The 18,976-nt window shown below is 43.2% G+C and overlaps 1 protein-coding gene across 3 annotated transcripts; it reads left to right on the forward strand.

The window, feature by feature from the left end:
• Positions 1 to 3,853: 3,853 nt before the first annotated feature.
• On the forward strand, positions 3,854 to 9,591 carry C16H10orf82 (chromosome 16 C10orf82 homolog). 3 transcript variants are annotated; one of them, XM_038758535.1, is made up of 6 exons: positions 3,854 to 3,909; positions 4,670 to 4,734; positions 6,936 to 7,157; positions 8,798 to 8,984; positions 9,190 to 9,284; positions 9,387 to 9,591. In XM_038758535.1, the coding sequence occupies exons 2-6, from the start codon at positions 4,677 to 4,679 to the stop codon at positions 9,527 to 9,529; spliced, it is 705 nt and encodes a 234-aa protein (XP_038614463.1). In that variant the 5' UTR covers positions 3,854 to 3,909; positions 4,670 to 4,676; the 3' UTR covers positions 9,530 to 9,591. The 3 variants fall into 3 exon arrangements, with proteins under 3 accessions (XP_038614463.1, XP_038614465.1, XP_038614464.1); XM_038758536.1 differs by lacking the exon at positions 3,854 to 3,909 and adding an exon at positions 4,446 to 4,460; XM_038758537.1 differs by lacking the exons at positions 9,190 to 9,284; positions 9,387 to 9,591 and having other exon boundaries at positions 8,798 to 8,988.
• The last annotated feature ends 9,385 nt before the right edge of the window (positions 9,592 to 18,976 follow it).

The following is an 18,976-nucleotide window of genomic DNA, read 5'->3' on the forward strand; positions in this document are numbered from 1 at the left end:
AGCTATTGTGGCAGTTACCTGATATAGTTACTCCAACCTCTAATAATGACAGGACGTTCTGGAGAAAGTATATCCATGGAGTCACTATGAATAGGAAATGACTCGGTGGCACTTAACAAATACCATAATTATCATTAATGGTAATTTGTTTTGTTTAAGTACTTACTATGTGTCAGGCACTGTACAAAGCGCTGGGTGGTGGGGGGGGTGTTACAACCAAATCGGGCTGGACACAGGCTGTGTCCCACGTGGGGCTCGAGTCTAGATTCCCATTTTACAGATGAGGTAACAGGCACGGAGAAGTGAAGTGACCAAATGAAGCATTGTTTTAAGCACCTGGGAGAGTACACTATAATAATAAACAGACCCATTCAGACACCCGGCTCTCTGTGAGTCCCCCCTCTAGACTGTGAGCCTGTCGTTGGGTAGGGACCATCTCTATATGTTGCCGATTTGTACTTCCCAAGGGCTTAGTACAGTGCTCTGCACACAGTAAATGCTCAATACGATGAAATGAATGAATGCTTACCCTTCCCTACCCCTACTTCTCTGTTATTCCCCGCAAATTAGTTATTCAAATTGGTTCAACCTCAGACATTTCAGGTATTGTGGCAGTTACCAGATATAGTTACTAATACTAACAATGATGGTACTAAGCGCTTACTACATGACAGGCACTGTACTAAACGCAGGGGGAGGATACAAGCAAATCGGGCTGGCACAGTCCCTGTCCCACGTGGGGCTCACAGTCTGGATCCCCAATTTACAGATGAGGTCGCTGAGGCCCAGATAAGTGAATAGACACTTGGCCAAGGTCACCCAGCAGACAAGTGGCAGAGCCAGGAAACGAACCCGTGCCCTTCTGCCTCGCATTCATTCATTCATTCATTCATTCAATAATACTTATTCATCATCATCAATCGTATTTATTGAGCGCTTACTGTGTGCAGAGCACTGTACTAAGCGCTTGGGAAGTACAAATTGGCAACATATAGAGACAGTCCCTACCCAACAGTGGGCTCACAGTCTAAAAGGGGGAGACAGAGAACAAAACCAAACATACTAACAAAATAAAATAAATAGAATAGATATGTACAAGTAAAATAAATAGAGTAATAAATATGTACAAACATATATACATATATACAGGTGCTGTGGGGAAGGGAAGGAGGTAAAATGGGGGGGATGGAGAGGGGGATGAGGGGGAGAGGAAGGAAGGGGCTCGGTCTGGGAAGGCCTCCTGGAGGAGGTGAGCTCTCAGTAGGGCCTTGAAGGGAGGAAGAGAGCTAGCTTGGCGGATGGGCAGAGGGAGGGCATTCCAGGCCCGGGGGATGACGTGGGCCGGGGGTCGATGGCCGGACAGGCGAGAACGAGGTACGGTGAGGAGATTAGCGGTGGAGGAGCGGAGGGTGCGGCCTGGGCTGTAGAAGGAGAGAAGGGAGGTGAGGTAGGAGGGGGTGAGGTGATGGAGAGCCTTGAAGCCCAGGGTGAGGAGTTTCTGCCTGATGCGCAGATTGATTGGTAGCCACTGGAGATTTTTGAGGAGGGGAGTGATATGCCCAGAGAGTTTCTAGACAAAGATAATCCGGGCAGCAGCATGAAGTATGGATTGAAGTGGAGAGAGACACGAGGATGGGAGATCAGAGAGAAGGCTGATGCAGTAGTCCAGACGGGATAGGATGAGAGCTTGAATGAGCAGGGTAGCGGTATGGATGGAGAGCTCACTGTGTGCAGAGCATTGTACTAAGCGTTTGGGAAGTACAAATCGGCAACATATAGAGACGATCCCTACCCAACAACGGGTTCACAGTCTAGAAGGGGGAGACAGACAACAAAACAAAACAAGTAGACAGGTGTCAATACCATCAGAATAAATAGAATTATACCTATATACACATCATTAATAAAATGAATAAATATGTACAAATAAAATAGAGTAATAAATATGTAGAAATATACACAAGTGCTGCGGGGAGGGGAAGGAGGTAGGGTGGGGGGAATGGGGAGGAAGAGAGGAAAAAGGGGGCTCAGTCTGGGAAGGCCTCTTGGAGGAGGTGAGCTCTCAGTAGGGCTTTGAAGGGAAGAAGAGAGCTAGTTTGGCAGATGTGTGGAGGGAGGGCATTCCAGGCCAGGGGGAGGACGTGGGCTGGGGATCCATGGTGGGACAGGTGAGAACGAGGTACAGTAAGTCGGTTAGCGCAGAGGAGCAGGCTGGCTGTAGAAGGAGAGAATGGAGAAGTAGGAGGTGGCAAGGGGATGGAGGGCCTTGAAACCGAGAGTGAGGACCAAAGGGCCCCTGCTGAGTACCCGGGTGGGCGCCCACCCGACCCCCCGGACCCCACTCAGTCAGTCAATCGTATTATTGAGCGCTTACTGTGTGCAGAGCAATCAATCAATCGTATTTATTAAGTGCTTACTGTGTGCAGAGCACTGTACTAAGCGCTTGGGAAGTACAAGTTGGCAACATACAGAGACAGTCCCTACCTAACAGTGGGCTCACAGTCTAGAAGGGAGAGACAGAGAACAAAACCAAACATATTAACAAAATAAAATAAATAGAATAGATATGTACAAGTAAAATAAATAGAGTAATAAATATGTACAAACATATATACATATATACAGGTGCTGTGGGGAAGGGAAGGAGGTAAGACTGGGGAGATGGAGAGGGGGACGAGGGGGAGAGGAAGGAAGGGGCTCAGTCTGGGAAGGCCTCCTGGAGGAGGTGAGCTCTCAGTAGGGCCTTGAAGGGAGGAAGAGAGCTAGCTTGGCGGATGGGCAGAGGGAGGGCATTCCAGGCCAGGGGGATGACGTGGGCCGGGGGTCGACGGCGGGACAGGCGAGAACGAGGCACGGTGAGGCGATTAGCGGCAGAGGAGCGGAGGGTGTGGGCTGGGCTGTAGAAGGAGAGAAGGGAGGTGAGGTAGGAGGGGGCGAGGTGATGGAAAGCCTTGAAGCCTTGAGCACTGTACTAAGCGCTCGGGAAGTACAAGTGGACAACATATAGAGACGGTCCCTACCCAACAACGGGCTTACAGTGATTCGGCGGTGTGGTATAGTGGCTAGAGCACCGGCCTGCGAGTCAAAGGTCGTGGGTTCTAATCATCATCATCAATCGTATTTATTGAGCGCTTACTATGTGCAGAGCACTGTACTAAGCGCTTGGGAAGTACAAATTGGCAACATATAGAGACAGTCCCTACCCAACTGTGGGCTCACAGTCTAATCCTGACTCCAACACTTGTCTGCTGTGTGCCCTTAAGCAAGTCACTTCCCTTCTTGGGCCACAGTGACCTCATCTGTAAAATGGGGATGAAGACTGTGAGCCCCCCGTGGGACAGCCTGATCACCTTGGATCTACCCCAGCGCTTAGAATACTGCTTGGCACATAATAAGCCAAGACGTACATATTTACTATTCTATTTATTTTGTTAATCATGTGCATATAGCTTTAATTCTATTTGTTCTGATGGTTTTAACACCTGTCTACATGTTTTGTTTTGTTGTCTGTCTCCCCCTTCTAGCCTGTGAGCCCGTTGTTGGGTAGGGACCGTCTCTATATGCTGCCGATTTGTACTTCCCAAGCGCTTAGTACAGTGTTCTGCACACAGTAAGCGCTCAATAAATACGATTGAGTGAATAATAAGCGCTTAACAAATACCATTATTATTCCGGCGCTTAGAACAGTGCTTGGCACATAGTAAACTCTTAATACAAACATTACTATTATTATTAGAAGGGGGCCCAGCTCGGGGGCGGAGCTAAGGGCGGCCGGGCCATGTCGTGGCCGGTGAGCGCACAATGCGGGGCGGGGGCGGCTGGACCCGAACCCAGACCCGGCCCCGGCCCCAACTCGGGTCTGGCCTTCGCAACCACATCTGCCCGCCCCGCCGATGCCCCGCACCCAAGGTGACCGCCCAGCTGCCCCGCCCACATGCTGCTTCACAAGGAACTCAAAACGATAATAATAATAATAATGGCACTTATTAAGCGCTTACTAGGTGCAAAGCACTGTTCTAAGCGCTGGGGAGATTACAAGGTGATGAGGTTGTCCCATGGGGGGGCCTCACAGTCTTAACCCCCACTTTACAAATGAGGGAACCGAGGCCCAGAGAAGTTAAGTGACTTACCCAAAGTCACACAGCTGACAATTGGCGGAACTGGGATTTGAACCCTTGGCCTCTGACTCCAAAGTCCGTGCTCTTTTCCTCTAAGATAGGCTGCTTTATCCACAAAAGTCATCCACAGCGTGGCTCAAATAGAAAGAACCTGGGTTTGGGAGTCAGAGGGCGTGGTTTCTAATCCTGGCTCCACCAGTTTATCAGCTGTGTGACTTTGGGGCAAGTCACGTCAGTTCTCTCCTCCTCAGTTATCTCACCTGTAAAATGGGGATTAAGACTCTGAGCCCCCACATGGTACAATGATAGACACTGAGTAAATGCTATTGACTGATTATTAAGGTTAGAGCAAAGTACTTATTCTCCGGCTCCACTATTACTCAGCCCTCTCACCACCTTCCCGGCACGACCCCCAAAGATAATTTTGGGAAGAAGAAGAAATACAATTTATTACCCTGGAATGGAGGAGGCTAGGGGAGATTTAACGTTTTATCTTTATTACATAGAGCCATTAATTTGCCCATTTTCATTTGTCCTTTCCTTCACAACAGGGAAAACATGGAAGAAAATTCAAAACCCTTCATCAGGAGCATTCCTATTCCACCTGGATACTCTGGTAAGTGATTAGCTAATTTCTATGACCCATGATTTGGCAAACTGTTGTGCTGGAAAAGACTGTCAGAGGTTAGCAAAAAATCTGAAGCTATCTAATTTGGGGAATTGCAGTGATTTGGACCGTGATAGTGGCCTGGGCCATAACTGAAGAAGGAACAGCATGGCCTAGTGGAAATGGATGAGCCTGGGAGTCATACGACAAGGGTTCTAGTCCCAGTTCTGACACTTGACTGCTGTTTGATGTTGGGCAAATCACTTAACTTCTCTGTGCCTCACTTACCTCATCTGTAAAATGGGGATTCAATACCTGTTTTCCCGCCTACTTAGATTCTAAGTTTAAGGTGGAAACTGATCATCTTGTATCTAGCCCAGCGCTTAGTATAGTGCTTGGCAAATAGTCTGCACTTAACAAATAATATTATAATTGCCATTATTGATAGTAATAATATGTGAGAATGTATTTTTACTGAGAAGTACGTCAAAGAACAAATAAATAAATGAAAGAATAAGTAGCACTGATTGATTCTCCTGAACAGGTTGATGCTTGCTGGAGGAGGTGGGTTTTTTGGGAGGTTTTGAAGGTGTAAAGGAATGTGGATGGGTGGATTCCCATTAAACGACTGAATTGCCTTTACATTTTCTGAGGGAAAAGCAAGCTGGATCCCTGGGTATGTGAAACCTGTACAGGGGTTCACAATGTAAGAAAAATGGGGGTAGAGGGGACTGGAGGCAGACATACCGGCAAAGAAGCAGTGTGCCTGTTGGAGAGAGCGTGGGCCAGGGAGCCAGAAGGACCTGGGTTCTAATCCCAGCTCTGCCACCAATCTACTTTATGACCTTGGACAAGTCACTTAACTTTCTCTGAGCCTGTTATCTCATCTGTAAAATGGGGATTAAGATTGTGATTTCCCATGTGGGACATGGACTTGGTCCAACCTGACAACCTTATATCGACCCCAGGGCGTTTATAGTGACAGGTACGTCATAAGGGTTTAACAAATTTCACTAAAACAACCCCACACATAACAAACATGAAACAGTTAAACAGAAAATCAACATAAAAGATAAGGACAGTGGTAAATTGAAAAAATAAAAACATAAAGAGCAGTAGGGTAGTGTGACTACAGTTTCAGGCTTATCAAGGCTCAGAGTCCCACAGTCTCACAGCTATAGCCACAGCCTTCCCAACATTCTACATTTTATGGAAGTCATGCACTGTCCATGCTGGTGTCCTCCTCTCTAACACTGGGCAGCCTGGGAGCAACACCCCTGGATAGCCTAGAAAGGGGATGACCAGGGCTTTGGGGGATGTAGTTTGGTGATAATATTAGTAATAATATTTATGGGATTTGTCAGGCACTTCCTATGTGCTAGGCACTATACTAAGAGCCAAGGTAAATATACAAGAGAATCAGGTCGGACACAGTCCCTGTCCCACATGGGGCTCAAGTGTAAGCCAGTCCCCCGATAATCCTTTGGGTTGGCAGGCTGAGAGCAAAATATTGGCCGTAGACTTGAATCCATTTGTTTATATGGCTTAAAACAATTTCTTAATGTTATTTCAGTGTCTCCTTTAAAAAATAACATTGTATTATTGTGACAGTATTACTCAAGATTTCACATCCAGTTTAAACAAATATCTGTGTTTAAACACACTAATAGTAATCATTATATTCTATTTTGTAGGAAGTGGTGAAAAATTGGATGGTGGGTGGATCTCCCGTGTAACTAATTTACCCTTTCTATGTAATAGTTCCCTGGTTTTATTAAGAGCACAATTTCCTGCCTGGCCAAAAAGAAAGATCCAAAATTGCATTTTGGAAGTGTCAAATGAAATAAACATTTCTCCCGAAAAATAATGAATAATGTAAATTACTCCTCAGGCTATCATTTTTTCCCATTAAATGTTTTCCCTGTGTGTTCAAGTTGACATAAAGGAATAGGTTATAAAAGAATATTACTGTCATTGCCTTTGTCAAAATGTGATTTTCCTTCCTCTTCCCCAGAATCATTTTTCCCCATCTGAGGAAGGTCATATTTGTTGAAAACAACTATATTGTTTAAAAAAAAATAAATTGGTATTGATTGCAGTGTAAGAAAAGGCAGGTGGTGGGTATAAAATTCACAGGAGTTAAGTAGAACTATTAATGACTGCCTTTCCAGGCTAGCTAAGCATTTTAATTCATTGGCTGACTCCCACAGGTTATATCCCGCTGATCCAACACCTAGTCGGCAATAACTTTGCCGAAGACACTGAGCACTGTCTGGAAACCTTTCACCGTGCAACTCAAAGAAGGAAAGATCAACTGGAAGAACTGAGACACATAGCAGCAACATCTCCTAAACACCAAGCTGTTTGCTCCCATGAAAGTGTTCTAAGGGCAATTCACGACTACTACCACCTCCATCACCCGATGTTGCTAGGTACTGAATGTTTTAAAGATCTTCATACCAGTGGAATCCCAACCTGTTTTCCCATCACCAGACCCAAGTCCCTTTCTCCCCACATGCCCTGTCAGGATTAGGCAGCAACAGCATGCAGCCTATACCCATTTTAGAGCATTGGGAAGTTTGGAATGTAACAAAAATATTGATGCCCTTATAGGTCCCCTTTTACCCTGCATTTGTTGGACTCTAAAATGTGTCTTTTATGTTGCTTTGTATTTTTTAGTAGTATTTCATTTTGCCCAAGGGATATAGAAGGCCCCAGTCTAACATCTTGCTGAAGGAGAGGTGGCACTACCTTTCAATAGAGTCCTTGGCTGTAAAATCAATCAGTGGTATTCACTGAGCACTTGTGGTGCACAGAACACTGCACTAAACGTTTGGGAGAGTGCAGAACAACCAAGTTGGTAGTCATGTTCTGTGCCCACAGTGAGCTTTCGGGATTAAATATCTGTTCTCTCTCCTTCTAGGCTGTGAGCCTCATGTGAGAGAGGGATTGTTTCTGACCTAATTACATTGTATCTACCCCAGCGCTTAGTGAAGTGTTTGCCATAGAGTCAGTGTTTAACAATGATCACAGTTATCATTATTATTGCTAATATTACTGAATGATACTTCTCTTAGGTGGCAAGGACCAGAGCCCTACATAGTTTCTTGGGCACAAAGTGCAAGAAATTTTATCTTAATGGCACTCCCACTCAAGTATGTAATCTCTCTATTCACAGCAGCCCCTTCAAACTAAAGTACATCTCCGCTGACACTATCTATGAAAGGTCTAGGAAAGGAAATAAAACTGAAATCACTGTTTGTGCTGCTTTGTTGGCTGCTTCGGTAAAACATGGGTCAGAAAAGTGGTTTAAAACACCCTCCAGTATAACCAATTCTTCACATGGAATCAGAGGGTTGAATTCTGGCCTCATGTATACTGGCTCTAAGTAGTTTCCCTGGAAAATGTATTCAGTCTTTATCCTAATATAAGGTTCTGAAAACCTCTCATTCATCATCACTAATGATATTTACTGAGCGCTAACTCTGGAAAATGTAAGGTTTACTCGTGCGAGATAGTCTTATTTCATTGTTCAATTGTCTCTGTGATTTGATTGTTTATGCTTTTGCTACTTGGGAATTGTAAGGTAGGATTTTCTGTGGACTATCCCTTAGTAAGATTATGGTCCTGTGTACCATTTCCAGCCTAGTAACCCAGTTTACAATAGTGCTCTTGTACAATGGGAGGGAGAAGATGTCTACCCACTGTGCTCTGTTGTACTCTCCTAAGTGCATAATGCAGTGCTCTGCACACAGCACTCAACAAATACCACTGATTGATTGATTTAGACAGTCAATTGTATTTATTGAGTGCTTACTGTGTGCAGAGCACTGCACTAAGTGCTTAGGAGAGTACAGTATAACACTCTAACATACACATTCATGTCCACAACAAACTTACAGTCTAAATTTAATGATTGCAGATCAATTTTTGAACAGTAGCATTAGGCGACATTGAATGAATGGAGGATGAAGGTGTTTTATCAAAAACTGGCATAATTTTAATCTCTGGGTTTTATAAATCAAAAGTCATGATTTCAAGGCACTGAGGTGTGTTTTTACTGATTTTTCAGAAACTAAAGAAATGAAGAGACCTTTACCAGAGTCACCTATACCAGGCTGGACTGGGTACCTTCCCAGAGCCAACGTCACTGAGCTTGGCCTAGGGGTTCGTTACCAAGTAATGGCCAAAAATTGTTATAAAGATTTTTTGGAACTGACAGAACGGGCCAAGAAAGCTCCGTTGAAACCATTTCAGAAGTAAGCCTCTTGTATAAATGAAACAGTAGTAACAATAGTATCAAAGTAATGAAGATGTGTTTCTCTAGTTTGTCCGTATTTCCAGAAACTCACTCCTCATTTTTTCATAGCTATGAAAAGTTTATCCTTTCTTTCTAATTGTTGAATGAATGCAAGCCAAGTAAACTAATTGGAATTGATAGCAAGGTTTTGTTTGTAACTTTAGAGGACAAGCTCTTGAGTCTAATCAAGTGCCAAACCAGTCTCCAAGAATTTGCAGCTCAGAAGATAGCATGCCTAATAACATGAATCATGTACCAAGTAAGGATTCATTTTTTTTTTTACTGGTTAAAAATTGTATTTGCCATTAACTCTTCTTACTGATCTTTCAGTGCTACAGACTGACCATTGGTTTCTTTATAGATGAAGCTTCTCTTTTGGGAAAACACTCTGGAGATATTTGCCTAAACTCCTCAGCATGGGATCCTTCAGAACAACTATATGGGGCCCATCTGTCTGGGAAAAATCTTGAGCCTTCATTCTTAGATGGCCAGAATGGAAGTTAAGAAATATTCAACTCTTTCATGATTTTGATTTCAGAAGTTTCCACTTATTAAAAGCCTATTGAAACACAGCTGTCTTAAATTCTCCTATGTTTGATTCTCAAATGTCACTTTGCCGTAAGTAGCTGTGTCACACTTGAAGTTATTTTTATACTTTTTTTTTTTAATGCCGGCATACTGGGTAGTTTGCAACAGCATCCTGCAACCAGGATAGTGAATATTGCAATAAACAATTATTTCAAAGCTTAAATTTGATCTTTTGTTGTACCAGGAATTGGTAATAATAATAATAATAATTATTATTATGGCACTGTTTAAAGCATCTACTAGGTGCCAAGCACTGTAGTTGATACAAGATAATCCAGTTAGACACAGTCCCTGTCCACATGGGGCTCTCAGACTAAATTGGAAGGAGCAGGATTTTTTAGATGAGGAAACTGAAGCACTGAAAAGTTTAGTGACTCCCCAGGTCACAGAGTAGATAAATTGCAGAGCTGGGATTACAGCCCTGGTCCTCTGACGCACAGGCCTGTGTTCTTTCCATCAGGCCATGCTGCTTATCGAGGCAACAAGGGTTGTGCTTTGTTTGGTAAGGGGAGTTGTGTACCTTAGCATTTAGAGAGGTGTCTTTTGTTTTCATAGATGGTGCTCCCAACAGTGAGATCATATCCATGTGGGATCCTAGCTCTAGTAATAGATTTGCACCATCTGGGACCTGTCTGGTTTTAAATTTGCTTCTTCAATAGGCAACATTTAGGATACCTTTTCCCCATTCAGGATGAGCGGCACCTTAATAAATAGGACTCTCAGACATCATCCAGTGTGTATATATATGTCTCCCTATTCATATCACAAGCCCATCAGTCCAGCCACACAAGCACTAGGCCTGGCTATTTCTTAGGCTATCACTGACAGCCCTATTAGCCAAACATTGTCAAAGTTCTCTCTCTTCAGAGTGTTTTGCAGTGACTGGTTGTGACTGGGTAGTTTCCTAGTTTCATGTCATTCTGCACAGGGTCAAAAGAACTAGCTGAGAGAGAATGACTTAAACACCCACAGTTAGCCTAACAGTCCAACTTTATGGACAGAGATCCCCTCACTGGGACAAGTCCACCAAGTATTGACCATTTTTGAGGGGAATTTATACAGAGATTGCTCTTTTTCATAAGTGCACTAAGGTTTGGTTTGAGAACCACTAGTGAAGAAGGGGTGGGCAGCACCCCAGTTTTTCATACTAGCCCACCAGCAGAGTTCTCTGTCAGGTGGATTTGGGTGCAGCTTCTGGACACTGATCTGACACATTCTTGGCAGTGTCTGAACTGCATTAGCTGCACTCTGTATGTTCTCTCTACATGAACCTCTTTTCTGCCCCCTGGTTTTCAGACAGGAATATTTCCAAAGAAATCCCAAAAGGCGTGACATCTGTAGTAGAATTTATTGAGTGCTTACTATGTGCAGAGCACTGTAATAAGTGCTTGGGCGAGTACAATTACTTTCCCCCCTTTCAAAACTGTCTTGAAGTCACATCTCCTCCAAGAGGCCTTCCCTGGCTAAACCCTCCTTACCTCTTCCCCCACTCCCTTCTGCCACCCACTGACTGGCTTCCTTTATTCTTCCCCCTCCCAGCCCCACAGCACATTTGTACAAAGCTGTAATTTCATGTGTTTACATTAATGTCTTTCTCCCCCTCTAAACTGTAAGCTCCCTGTGGACAGGGAATGTATCTGTTTATTGTTACATTGTACTCTCCCAAGCATTTAGTATAGTGCTCTGCACACAGTAAGAGCTCAATAAATAAGATTGATTGATTGAATGAATGAATAAATTACAACAGAATTAGCAGACACACAAGCCTATAGTCTTAAAATAGAGAAAGTCCCTAAACTCTATCTCTTGCCCTGAACGTCTCTATGATGGGCACAAAACACAAGAGGAACAAAATGGCTGAGATTACCTAGGTCGGGCGATTGTACTTTTTCTTAGTTTTCCATGTTTTTTCAATAACATCACTTCATGCACTCACATGAAAAATGTTACTGGATAGGATTTTGATCTCTAAAAAAATGACGAAGGTAGTGAATTGGGATCCAGGTATTTTAACCCATTCCTTAATAGCTTCTAATTTTGCAAATAACTTTATGATTAATAGCACCAAATTCAGTGTGCAGAGCTGTAACTTCTTTAAACAGCTACGTGCCTTGATTCTTTTTCTTCGTCTTTATCCTTTTGTTTCGCACTAGCCTATAATTTCTAGAGCATCATCTGTCAAAAGAAGAGGTACAGTAGGTGATTGTACTGCACTGCAAATTATCACTGTTAGTAGGAGCTGCATTAGTAATGAACTCATTCCTACCGTAAAAACAATTCCATTATCTGATACAGCAAAATTATCTATGCATGTGCAATGCTGCAGTTCCTGATTGCTCACATTTATATATTTCCTTTGGGAATCTTTTTTTTTAACTGGAATATTTTTCCAGGTACTAGTCTGCTTTATTGTTCTACTGTGCAGAAAAAAAATGGTGCTCACCATACTGACTAGGAATGACTTCAGTTTGAATTTTTTTTTACCCCCAAATGACCAGTTTACAAAAAATATTCAATGTATTTCTAATTTCCATCTCAATGTTGTATCATTAGTTTAAAAAGTAATAGTATAAATTTGCTAGGCAGCAAGGCCTCAGGCCTGGCAGAAGAACAGCCTTCCCCACCATAAGGGCTTGGAATATTCTGGGAGCCCCTGGAAATATTTGGGATATTCTGGGAGGGGAGGCTGGCTTCTTGGACAAGAAACAGGGTGGATGCCAGATTTTTTTCTCTGCCATTGTTATGAGCTGAGATCTTTATAGGAATGGTTCTTAGGCCTATTGTGCCTCAGTTTCCTCAACTATAAAATGGAAATTCAATGCCTGCTGTGCCTCCTACTTAAACTGAGGGCCCCATGTGGTACAGGAATAGGGACTGTGTCTGACCTGTTTAATTCATATCTACCCAAGTGCTTAGGATAGTGCTTGATTCACAGTAAGCACTTAACAAATAACAGCATTAGAGTTATAACCTTTTTTTTTATTTGCTTCCAAATCTTCCAAGGGAAAAGAAGGCCTAAGAAATACAGATAGGGCTGGCATGGGAGACCAAAGGATCAAGGACTTGACCAATGGGGAGCCCCTCCCTGCTCCACATCTTCCATTTCAGACCCTGACTGAATTACCTGGTCTTTGTGTCCTAGTGGATAGCATGGGCCTGTGAGTCAGAAGGACCTGGGCTCTAATCCCAGCGCTGGCACTTGTCTGCTGTGTGACCTTGGGTAAGTCACTTCTCTATGCCTTGGCTACCTCAACTGTAAAATAGGGATTGAGACTGTGTCATTCTCCCACTTCAACCTCCTGTACCATATTAGGTCTAAATGCTTACAACCTTTCCATTTTCCATGTATCTTTCCTCCCCCAGTTATATGTGGGTCCCTTGAGGAGTAGGAACTGTGCCTGAACTGTTTTGTTTGTATTTTTCTCACTGCTTAGCACAATGCACCTCACACAAAAAGCACTTAAATACCATCATCAATCAATCTGTTGGAGAAAGAAAATTGGATTGATGAGTCTTTGGTATCTGTCCCAGTAATCACAGTTCTCATATCTTGTAAGTCCTTTCTAAATATCAGAATAACTGGAAGAATAAAAATGAGGTATTTATGTCATGAAGAGAAAATACCTCAAATGACTTAGGAGCAGAAAGCAACACAAAAGATTTACCTGTTTAAAATCTCTCCCACTAAAGGTAAATCTTCTTCATTTAAAAAATGAAAATTAGAGTAAAAGGTATGTTGCTGAAAGAATGCATCCCCTAATTATGGTTTTAACAGGCCTATTTTCTTTTGTTGAAAATAGACCCAGTTCAAAATGTGATTTTTTGTTACAGAAATTGGCTTAGCTTTTTCCATATCCCCACATTTTTTATTTGACTTAGATTAAAAATAGAACATTTATGTGTTTAAGATTCAATCAATGGCTTGCTGTGAATGGTACCATATTAAAATAACAGAAAATCAATTCTGTATATATTTTGAACATTATTTGTCACAAATAGCATACTAATAGATAACGCTGATTATACGGTAGAGAGTAATTTATATATCCCCAGCACTATGCCTTTGTCACGGACATCGTTAAAGAATTTGACACATGTGTAGGAGAACAATATATGTCAGCTGAAATATATACCTATTAGATATAAATGGGACATTGAAATGAATGATGCATGCACATGCTATACTTACAAGTAATAATGGGTGGCCTAAAGCAGCTAGCTTGTGTTTTCCAACAAGAAGTCTTTTTATGTTGTCATTTAAAAAAATCTAATATTTCTAAAGGTCAGGAATAAATAGTACCATTAGCATTACAAGCTAGTAAAAGGAAAAGTAATTTGTTGTTCATTTAATGCTATATTTTATGAAATTGCTTTGTAAAGCATTCATTTCTTTTCTATAGATGTGACTAAGCTGAGGTGAAGACTGTTCTTGTTCTGCTTATTAAAAGACAATTTTGTAATTATCCTATTGTTCACTTTAACATCTTCCTTTAACTGGGCATGGTTGGAATTACATGGTTTGCTGAGGTGACCAGGGTAAAAGATAAAGCTAATAACCCGGGAGCAGAGCAAGGAATTATGTTGGTTGAAAACCTGGCTCTGGAAATCCTGTAGGATAAAAGGGAGGAGCCATGTAGTAATATTCAGGTGAAGTGTTCCGCTGCTGACATGGCTGGAGATATTTCAGGCCCACAGCTAAGTATCGAGATGGGTCCTAATTTGAACAAGTGGTAGGGATTTATTTGTTGTGGGCAGGGAGTGTGTTTATTACTGTTATAGTGTACTTTCCCAAGCGCCTAGTACAGTGCTCTGCACACAGTAAGTGCTCAGACTGACTGGCTTTAATTGGCCTATTCAGTGGCAGTTGCTAAGATGATTGGGGCTCTGATTCTGTGCTTTGGTTGGGCTCTGGTAGATCCAGATTGCCAAGGGCCCTCACCAGACTGGCCAGAGGTCCTGAGCTTGGTGGTTTCAGGGGTCAACTGAGATTTCAGTCCCTTCAAACTTTGAGGTGATTATCTGGAGTGATCTTTGGAGCCCTGACAGGCTGATGAAGGGGTGGGGGAGGGGGCGCTCAATTGGGAAAGGAGGAGTCCCAGAGGGTACTTCATGGGTGCTACTATTACAATCTCTACTATTATTACTACTGCTACTATCACCACTTCTACTACTAATAAGTCTCTATTTCACTGCTTTGGAAACGATTACTGAGCATCCATTTGGGGCAGTGCACTGTACTAGGCATTTTGAAGTATAGAATAAAGAAGCAACATGCTTCCTGCCCACAAAGAATCTTCATTCTAAAATGGTAGACAAGTACTAAAATATTTACAAGAGTCATTTATATGAGGAACAGCATGGCCTAGCAGAGAGAGCACTGGCTTGGGAGACAGAAGGACCTGGGTTCTAATTTTGCTCTGCCACTTGTCTGCTGCTGTGTGACCTTGGGCAAACCACTTCTCTGTGCCTCAGTTCCTTCATCTATAAAATGGGGATTAAGACTGTGAGCCCCACGTGGGACTTGGGTTGTGTACAACCTGATTAGTTTGTATCTGCCCCAGAGTTTATAGTATAGTGCCTGGCATATAGTGAGCCCTTAACAAATACCATTTTTTAAAGTCATCAAATAAATAATTGAATGTAAAATTGTATGGAAGAGTGCTGAGAATGAGCATAAATAAATTCATGAGTTATAAAATTATCTGATGGGATTACATTGCAAAGGATGCTGAAAAATTCAGGGGAAGGTTTGTTGGAGGAGTTGGGATTTTAGAAGGATGTAGAACATGGGGTGGGGGGCGGGGATCTGTGGTCTATCAGATTTGGGAAGGGAGAAAATTCCAAGCCAAGAGAACAATGAGACCAAAAGGAAAGAATTGGGAGACTCAAGAGCAAGGAAGAACAAGAAGGTTGGTTTGGGAGGAACAAAGGTGAATTGGTGAGTGGCTTGTGGACAGAGGAGATCAGTAAGGTGGAATGAGTTGGTGGAGAATTTGAAGCTTATTGTGAGGAATTTTTTTTGATGTGAAGAACACAGGAAGCTGGTGGTGGGGTGTTTAGAAAAGAGATGAAGTCTGAGTGCTGATTTTCAGCATCAAGGAGTGTAGATTGGAGGTGCTGGGGAAGAGGCTGGAAGCAGAGAGACCAGCAAGGAGCATTATGACCAGAATTTGTGCCAGTTTGGGTGAAGAGAAAAGATTTGGAGACATCATTAACTTGATTTAGGTGACAATGGTTAATCTCTCCCCCTCGTCCCCCTCTCCATCCCCCCCGTTTTACCTCCTTCCCTTCCGCACAGCACCTGTATATATGTTTGTACATATTTATTACTCTATTTTACTTGTACATATCTATTCTATTTATTTTATTTTGTTAATATGTTTGGTTTTGTTCTCTGTCTCCCCCTTCTTGACTGTGAGCCCACTGTTGGGTAGGGACTGTCTCTATATGTTGCCAACTTGTACTTCCCAAGCGCTTAGTACAGTGCTCTGCACACAGTAAGCGCTCAATATATACAATTGATTAAGATTCTTTTCATTTTTCTCAAACTAATCTTTTTTATGGTATTAAGCACTTACTATGTGCCAGGCATTGTTCTAAGCACTGAGGTAGAAACAAGCTAATTAGGTTGGACACAGTCCATGTCCCATCTGGGGCTCACAGGCTTAATCCCCATTTCACAGATGAGGTAACTGGGGCATAGAGAAGGGAAGTGACTTCCCTGAGATCACACAGCAGACAGGTGGAGGAGTCGGGATTAGAACCCAGGTCCTTCTGACTCCCAGGCCCGTGCTCTATGTGGCCCCTCCCTCACGTTCTCCAGTGGTTGTTGTAAGAGCTTCAAGGGTCAATTTGAGTCAAGAGCTCATACAGAAACAGTATGCTGCAGGAATAAGGAACAGCTCTAATCTCACCTCAGCAGACTAGTTAGGAGAAAATTTATGGCTTTAGGAAATGAACCCTGTGAAATAAAATAGCTCCACTGCAAATTTTAAAGGCACTGATGCAAAACAAAATTTGACCAAAATTTTAACTCAGGTATTTCTAGAGTATTTCTAGAGTCCATCAGTAGTTCTTAAAGTAGCTCAAACTTCATTCTCTCCCTTAGTAAATTTAAGCACTTGCTGAATGAGTCTGTTTTCTTGATGAATAACAACACAAAGCAAGAGTAAAAATCCATCCAATCAAATTTTGGGACTTATGCTTGGAGAAGGAGGCAAAAATGGGATCTACAAAATGGAAATCCACCCAGAGACCTGCTTGCAGCATCCTTTTTATTCAACAAACCCAAGAGATCTTGTGTCTGTGAGAAATGTAATTCTCCTATACTAAACATATTTTTATTTATAATGGTGGTATTTGTTAAGCACTTACTATATGCCAAGCACTGTTCTAACACTAGGGGAGGTACAAGGTTATCGGGTTGTCCCACGTGGGGCTCACAGTCTTTATCCCTATTTTACAGATGAAGGAACTGAGACCCAGAGAAGTGAAGTGACTTACCCAAGGTCACACAGCAGACAAGTGGTGGGGCCGGGATTATGAACGATACTAGTACAGCTCTACGTGGGACGGAGCCCACTGTGGGTAGGGACTGTCTCTTATATGTTTCTGAATTGTACTTTCCAAGCACTTAGTACGGTGCTGTGCACACAGTAAGTGCTCAATAAATACGATTGAATGAATGACAGGGACCGTATCCAACCTGATTTACTTGTATCTGCTCCAGAGCTTAGTACAGTGCCTAGCACATAGTAGGTGATTAACAAATACCATAATTATTATTATTATTGTTAGTAGTAGTAGTAGTAACTATATCTTGTAACTGCCATAATAGCTGAAATATCTGAGGTTGAACCACTTTAAATGACTAATTTAGGGGGAATAACAGAGAGGGAGGGATAGGGAAGGGTGAGCAGAGAGCCTGGTGTCTCTCCCTAACAGCTCTGGATTCTGAATGCCTCTGTTTATTATTATAGTGTACTCTCCCAAGCGCTTAGTACAGCGTGGCTCAGTGGAAAGAGCACGGACTTTGTAGTCAGAGGTCATGGGTTCAAATCTCGGTTCTACCACTTGTCAGCTGTGTGACTTTGGACTTAACTTCCCTGGGCCTCAGTTACCTCATCTGTAAAATGGGGATGAAGACTGTGAGCCCCACGTGGGACAACCTGATTAACTTGTACGCTGATGACACCCAAATCTACATCTCTGCCCCTGCTCTCTCCCCCTCCCTCCAGGCTCGCATCTCCTCCTGCCTTCAGGACATCTCCATCTGGATGTCCGCCCGCCACCTAAAGCTCAACATGTCGAAGACTGAGCTCCTTGTCTTCCCTCCCAAACCTTGTCCTCTCCCTGACTTTCCCATCTCTGTTGACGGCACTACCATCCTTCCCGTCTCACAAGCCCGCAAACTTGGTGTCATCCTCGACTCCGCTCTCTCATTCACCCCTCACATCCAAGCCGTCACCAAAACCTGCCGGTCTCAGCTCCGCAACATTGCCAAGATCCGCCCTTTCCTCTCCATCCCAACCGCTACCCTGCTCATTCAAGCTCTCATCCTATCCCGTCTGGACTACTGCACCAGCCTTCTCTCTGATCTCCCATCCTCGTGTCTCTCTCCACTTCAATCCATACTTCATGCTGCAGCCTGGATTATCTTTGTCCAGAAACGCTCTGGACATATTACTCCCCTCCTCAAAAACCTCCAATGGCTACCGATCAATCTGCGCATCAAGCAGAAACTCCTCACCCTGGGCTTCAAGGCTCTCCATCACCTCGCCCCCTCCTACCTCACCTCCCTTCTCTCCTTCTACTGCCCAGCCCGCACCCTCCGCTCCTCCACCACTAATCTCCTCACCGTACCTCGCTCTCGCCTGTCCCGCCATCGACCCCCGGCCCACGTCATCCCCCGGGCCTGGAATGCCCTCCCTCTGCCCATCCGCCAAGCTAGCTCTCTTCCTCCCTTCAAGGCCCTGCTGAGAGCTCATCTCCTCCAGGAGGCCTTCCCAGACTGAGCCCCTTCTTTCCTCTCCCCCTCTCCATCCCCCCGTCTTACCTCCTTCCCTTCCCCACAGCACCTGTATATATGTATATATGGTTGTACATATTTATTACTCTATTTATTTATTTATTTATTTATTTTACTTGTACATTTCTATCCTACTTATTTTATTTTGTTGGTATGTTTGGTTCTGTTCTCTGTCTCCCCCTTTTAGACTGTGAGCCCACTGCTGGGTAGGGACTGTCTCTATGTGATGCCAATTTGTACTTCCCAAGCGCTTAGTACAGTGCTCTGCACATAGTAAGCGCTCAATAAATACGATTGATTGATTGATTGATTGTATCCCTCCAGCGCTTAGAACA

Source organism: Tachyglossus aculeatus, chromosome 16 (genome assembly GCF_015852505.1).
Source record: "Tachyglossus aculeatus isolate mTacAcu1 chromosome 16, mTacAcu1.pri, whole genome shotgun sequence".
Classification (NCBI taxonomy): Eukaryota; Metazoa; Chordata; class Mammalia; order Monotremata; family Tachyglossidae; genus Tachyglossus; species Tachyglossus aculeatus.

Excerpts from the sequence above, each read along its gene's own strand:
- C16H10orf82 (XM_038758535.1), top strand. The coding sequence starts at position 4,677 with ATGGAAGAAAATTCAAAACCCTTCATCAGGAGCATTCCTATTCCACCT. Across the intron at positions 4,735-6,935 it reads TATTCCACCTGGATACTCTG|GTTATATCCCGCTGATCCAA; the intron begins GTAAGTGATTAG and ends TGACTCCCACAG. Across the intron at positions 7,158-8,797 it reads CCATCACCCGATGTTGCTAG|AAACTAAAGAAATGAAGAGA; the intron begins GTACTGAATGTT and ends CTGATTTTTCAG.